Source organism: Beta vulgaris, chromosome 6, assembly GCF_026745355.1.
Source record: "Beta vulgaris subsp. vulgaris cultivar EL10 chromosome 6, EL10.2, whole genome shotgun sequence".
NCBI lineage: Eukaryota > Viridiplantae > Streptophyta > Magnoliopsida > Caryophyllales > Amaranthaceae > Beta > Beta vulgaris.
The window spans coordinates 24,668,684-24,675,606 of NC_079207.1; the positions used below are offsets into that span (position 1 = coordinate 24,668,684).

The window sequence follows — 6,923 nt, forward strand, 5'->3', positions numbered from 1 at the left end:
CTCTATTAATTCCCGATTCGATCATAGAATGTTTAGACATACTTTAGCTTCTTAACCTTTATAATTGAGACCACTTTAATAGTTAACTTAGCACTTAGATTGGTGAATTATCGCCGCGATCAATTCTTGTCTTACTTACTAAAAATCTAGAATCTTGCTAAGACAAATCCAACCCTAATAAACTTGTTTTATTAGCACAATTCACACACTTAAGAATATTAAGATGAGCCGCTCACTCTTATTAACTCAAGTCGTCCTCCCTATCCAACTATTAAACGCAGCGCCTAATAGTCATATAGCACAATTTGAGTATCTGAACAACTAACTGCGTCCAATTACAAGTAAAGATATCAAATTTCATAACCAACCAACAATAGTATGACTTGTATAAATACTACATTAAATAATTAAATTCAATCAACTCAGCGTCAACCAATTAGACTCAAATAATAGAAATATAAGAAACTGAAAATATGAATAAATTCAGATAAAATCCAGTTCAATCACAAGAACAACTAATTGAAAATAGAAGAGAGAGAAAACTCATGACTGTAGACCCGAATTGATGTAGCCGCTACCCTCAATTCGCCTCCGAACGCAATAATTCTTCAATTCCTATCAACTTGTCGATCTTGGACGAACCCGATTATTTTCTTCACTCTCACGAACTCCCTTCTATGTGTGTGTGTTTTCCATCTCCGAAAGATGGTGAATTTATATCTAATGGTGTAGAAGATAGAATCAAAAAGATAAAATTTCACAACTGAAAATCTCCTAACAATCTGTATCGTGAGAATTTTTAGAGATAAAATCATATCTCCTCCTTGTTTCTTGCGTGGAATTCGGAAGGTAGAAGCTGACTTTCCTTTTCTTTTTGTTTGCTGAGTGTACAGGTAAGAAGAAGGGGGAATTAAAAGATGTAATTACCCCCCCTTTGTTATTTCCTTCAATCTTGCCAAATCTCACGTGAGTTTCCTCATTTTTTTTTAATTTTTTTTTCCTTTTCTTTTCTTCTCTTCTTTCTTCTAGTCTTGTTGTCTTCCTTTAGCAAAGTGAACTTGTAAAATACCTATAATAAAATAACACACTATTTAAGCTAATTATTTAATAAAATATAATATGGACATAAATACGTCACTTATTAATAAAAGTCAATAAATATTATAAAATAACACATAAAAGACAACCATAAGACTAATTTTAGGGGACAAAAATATAGACATATATGCGCTTATCAGTTAGCAATTAATGTGAGAATCTACATCTTATTGATAGGCTGTCGTACTCCCGTCAAAAATAATTGCTGCAAAACCTTCTAACAATGTAGTAGGGTAAGTAGGGTTGAATCCGCAGGGAGATGGTCGTTTTAATCTAGCTTCTAATATATGGAGAAACTAAACAAGATCAAGAATATGAATACTAAAGTTATAAACTAATTAAACTACGAAAATCAAACTAAAAAAGATCTAGGGTAATGGTTCACCATGTTTATAACTATAATCTATCAAAATACCATCAATAGTTCAATCAATCAGATATCTAGAGCACAAGTTAATCCTTGGTCAGGCATTAACGCTCTCAAATCAACATATGCTAGTACGGTCGCTCAACATAATCAGATTTGCTAATTGTAGGTAAACCTCTAAAGAGTACTATCTCTCGATCTATGACTCAATATTAGCAATATTTAATTAGACAATTGACCAGATTGCAAAATTAACAAGAAAAACACTAATCAATTAGAGAAATCAATAACTAATCAAACCATTAATAAATATCAATCAAATCATAGCATATAAACATGGATTCCCAAACCCTAAAAATAAAAACTACTCTATCATGAAATAAATAATGAAATCTAAATCTATAAAGAAAAACATCATGAAAGAAATCAAGGAAAGAAACTAAAAGAAATCATGAATTAATGAAAAGTAAAAAAAACTAGCGTTTACACTAAAAACTAGAGAGAAAGAGAGGAGAGAAAACTAAAACCTAAGAGAATAAAAAATAACGTGAGAAAAGGAGAGGAGAGAGAAAAAGAATGAAAACCTATCTAAATAATATTCACCTAATATGACTAGGAAAGTAATTTACAAGATAAGGAAAGTCTTAATTTTATCATTAATAGGCGGATTAGTGATCCGTGCGTACGCGTGGCAGATTCCAGCAGAAACAGTGCAATCTTCCGAAAGGCATAACTCGTTGACTAAAAGTCTCCTCGGGAGATGCCACCTATTGTTGGAAAGCTCTTCAAATCTAGTTTCCAAATATGCTGGAATTACGCAATTACAAGAAGCACATCAAAAGTTATGATCAGAAGAGTAGACATGACTCCTTTTTCACATTTCTTCTAATGATTTTCCGCTTCGTTTTTGCTCAAACTCGTACTATGACATATCCATACGATCCTTATTCATTGTAACTCCTTTCCAAGTGCTCCTAATCCTCAAGTTTAGCTAATCATACTCCAAATACGCCTTCAATGCCTGAAATTCATCACAAACAAGAAAATATACCGAATAGAAATAGAAAAACATAACTTAAGAATATAATGCAATAATGAACCTAAATATGAAACTAAATGCTCTAAAATGCAACTTAAATGCACCTAAAAACTATATATAAAAATGACTTATCACTTATAGACCAACAATTAGTTAAAAGTGTAAAGTAAATACCATATACATAGACTTATTCCTCCTACTCCTATCCCCACTAGTCCTTTGTCTCCTGAAACCATATCCAAAGCCCTAGCGCAAGAAACGCAATATATAAGCAACCTGAGGCCCTTGCTGTTGTACAGAAAAGTGCTGCTTTGTTGACTGCAAGAGCTGGCGCAAGGGATCCATCTGCAATTCCTTCCATCTGTCGCATACCTGCTGCTCTTCATTTCCCTTCTGATAAGTTTTCACCATATAATACCTATCATAAAGGGATTAGAAGGAAAAACAGAAAGAAAGCGGGGAAATTTTTTTACTGTAAATTATGAAGTATGGTGGTTGTGAGTTGTGACCGTTCAATTATGAACTCTTTGTTGGGGCCAACTATTCCTATTAGATACTAATGTTTATGGAGCATGCCTGAGTAACCATTTCACATGACTCTTGTTTATATATTTTCCTTTACTTGAGCCCAGAAAGTCCAGTAATTAGTGATGTGAGTTATGTGCGAATCTCTATATCCTGTATTAAGGTTTAATCGTTGTGTAACTGGAAAGGTTGATCGAACCATGTATACTATGGGGAATCTTTTTATCACTTTTAGCACTAAAGTAAAACAACTATTTCTATTCATTCAAACACTCAACTAACTTACGTTTACCTCCAATGCTGGGAATTGCCAAAGGTAGCTGAGAATAGCAGGTGTCATCATCAACAACTCTGATCTAAGACAAGAGAGACGGAAAAATCCACTCACGAGTCATGAATCATTCATTCATTTTAGGTAAAAACTGTAAAAAAGCACCTTAAGTCTCAATGAATCCAACCCTAATCTATTCTAATCCCTTTTTATTCGGCTTCAATTGAACCATAATATTTGCAACATTTATTAAAAATGCTCTTTTGTAATTAATACACTATATATGAAACCTCATAAGAAAATTCATACAAGAAGATCTCAAAATCTCACAAATCCAAAAACCCTCAAAAAAAACTATCCTTCTAATTAAGTAAATTACAAAATCAAAAGGATAATTCTTATGAAACATACCTGCTTTTCATTACTTATAAAACATATCAAAAGGCTTGATGGTAACTTACTTTTTGTTCCAGCCTGCAAAAGAGGAAAGATGCTAGTATAATTCAGTAATTTAGGTATTTAGTATACGCCAAAATTAACAGCTCAAGAAAAAGATTAAACAGCAGATGCTAGATGTAAACTGAAGAAAACTGCCAATTTTGCTTAATCAAGACAGCCAAATCAACAAAAGAAAGTAAGAAATTAGCACATACAAGGAAATGGACAAAATATCGCCACTCTTTTTTACGAGTCTCAATTTTTTGAACCTGACAACATCACATTATGCATCATTAGTGTAGGCAAGCAGAAAAATATATTCAGAAAACTTGCAAGGTCATACAAATGCACTCACAATGACCACTAGTGTGGATACCACTTTTTGAACATCTTTGGTTCCAGGACTGATAAGGATTTTGAGTAAACATCTGAGATTTTGGAGATAGATATTATTAGGGCAGAGCTACTAGCATAGTAGCTAAATACATGTCATAGCACTCTAAACCAGCTATCTGACTATAGAGGATGGTAGAACAGTGGAGCATTCAACTCCTGAATATAACTTCCCTTCAAACCCCAGGGACTAGTTGCCTTGCTAGACCTTAGGGCATCTCCAACAATTCTTTCTGTCCCAGCTTAAGACAAGTCTACTTTAAGATTGCAGAAAAAAGCAAAATTGGCTGAATCAGCCACCTTACCTGGACTTAGTAGACGAAAATATGTCTCAGAACATCCAAAGAAGAACAGATGGTCAATTTATGGATGAGCTACAAGGATGGAGATGTGTGACACGAGTGTGCTTCTGGTTTGCTATTCATCAAACAAGCCTCCAAACATCTTTTGCAATATAATATATATATATATATATATATATATATATTATATATATATATATATATATATATATATATATATATATATATATATATATATATATATATATATATATATATATATATATAAGGGAAGGGAAGGGGGGAGCAATGGTGTCCTCTTTTGAAATGCCTATTTGGCCCCCCTTCCCTTTCTAAATTACAAAAGGCTTAAGTCGATTTTTAAACCATGAAAGAAATACATACAGAAAACAGATGAGCAAAAAAAACATGTCAGGCTTGATGGTAAATTACAAAAGCCTCAGCAGGTACCTTCTTGCCAAGTCCTTTGGTGGAGTGTTTTCCTCTTGGAGGTTTTTCCATGTACTTGAATAGGTAACAGTGAAATTAAGGATTTTTAAACCATGAAAGAGATACATACAGAAAATAAAAGATTCAAGCAAACAAACAATACATGTTCTGATAATGCTATCAAGGAATGTACGCAGAACCTATATCACTTGGACTTGGTACTGGTATCAGCATAGGTATAAATCCAATTATCCGAATCAGTTATTTTATGACAACTTTATGATTTTAGCCCACAGATAGCAGTGACGAAGTACTCATACCCAAGTCAAAGTGTCGAAGATCTAGCACAAGTACTTAAGGTGATATAAACAGTCCGAATAACAAAGGAAAGAACGTTTCATTAGCAGAAGTTCATCATGCAAGAAAAAGTAAAGAGTACCATAGAGCTCGTGACACATGCATAAAAAAAAATTAAGCTTTCTTACTCTGGATGCATAAAAATACGCTTATAATAGCCTCACCTGTGCCTATTTGACACATGAATATAAAAGAATTTCAACCTTTCTTACTCTGGATGCATGGAAATTAGCTAATAATAGCCTCACCTGTGCCTTTTTTAGCTCATGGACTTGCCCAAGAGCAACTTCACTCAATAGCATCAAGCCCACATGATTTTTACGGTCAGTGTAGCAATATTGTGCACTCTTGCTGACAAGATCAGCAAAGTAAACCCCTTTGCCAAACTGCATGCGATATCCAATTCAAGTCGGTCAGGGAACATAGTTCAGGAACTCGAACTTTTAACGACATAAATTGTGCACACATCATATTCCACAGATGAAGAAAGGGAGTGAACGAGTGGTGGGACAAACCATGTATCCGGTAGCAGGAGCCTCAGGAGGAGCAATTCTGAGTCCTTGGCTAAGGATACCCACAAAATTTGTCAATCGGGAACCTGAGACAATAGTTTAGCACCACATCATGAACTTTCTTTAGCATAAAGCATATGTCAATGTTTCCTTACCATAAAGAATATTTATTAACTTAAAGCAGTAACATATAATGGAATACAAGAATATTAATTCAACATTACCATGCCACAGGAGCATTCTATTGCCAAGCTTCTCACACTGAGAAGCAAATTTATCATGTTCTCCTTCTCTCTCGAGTGAGAAAACTTCTTGCAGTTCAAGTCTCCATTCCTAATGTATGCAAAAATGATGATAAAAGCCTCAGAACTTTTCTTGAATGAATAAAAGAACTTGAGAATATATAAACCTTAACCCACCGTATGTGTGGGGGAATGAGTGGTGAGAAGATACTTCTCAATCAATTGATAATCTTCACTATCATGTGGTAGGGGCGCCATATCACAGCGTAGTTTCTTATACTTTGCATCAAGAGGATCATCACTATCCACGTCAAAACCCACCAATCTAGAAGCTATTTCAATGTCCTAGAGTGCTTCTAGCATTTTGACCTAGCATGGAGTTCAGTTGACCATTCAGGAAGAATAGAACTAAACAAACAAAAAGAAAATCAAACTACTAAAACATACGATGAATCAGCTTTATTTCTCTAGGACAATTATATTACAATCTGAACGCATCTCTAATAGCGTCAGCAGGAGCTCAATTACTTCCGTGTTTTAGCATGCTCCAAAACAGCAGCACCAGAACATTGGTTTGCTACGGTTGTCGGGATAGGAATCGAGGTAAGAGATAAAGTTGTTGACCCAAACAAAACCATAAACGAAATCAAAGAAAACCCTTAAAAATTCCCCAAATCTAGGAAACCAAAAAAAGGAACCTAAAAATACAGCAATAACTAAATCACAACAATAAAGTTTGTACAAAATTACCTGGACATGCATTCCAAGGAGCGGATCGAGAGTGAAGAGGAACAGAGAAACAGTTTGATGAGGGAAAGAGAGAGAGAACGATGGAGGGAGTAATATCACAACTTAGCATCAAATTCTTAGTTTACCATATATCGATTGTACCTAATTAGCAACATATTTCACAAGTTATGAATATAATAAAGCAACAGGCCAACAAGTAA

The 6,923-nt window shown here is 34.3% G+C and overlaps 1 protein-coding gene across 1 annotated transcript; it reads right to left on the reverse strand.

Annotated features, from left to right (window-relative positions):
- Positions 1-4,823: 4,823 nt before the first annotated feature.
- LOC125498922 (poly [ADP-ribose] polymerase 1-like) lies at positions 4,824-6,074 on the reverse strand. Its single transcript, XM_048647256.2, has 4 exons — positions 5,956-6,074; positions 5,735-5,817; positions 5,468-5,605; positions 4,824-4,937 (listed from the first exon to the last, which is right to left on the reverse strand). The coding sequence occupies exons 1-4, from the start codon at positions 5,969-5,971 to the stop codon at positions 4,845-4,847; spliced, it is 330 nt and encodes a 109-aa protein (XP_048503213.2). The 5' UTR covers positions 5,972-6,074; the 3' UTR covers positions 4,824-4,844.
- Positions 6,075-6,923: the final 849 nt, after the last annotated feature.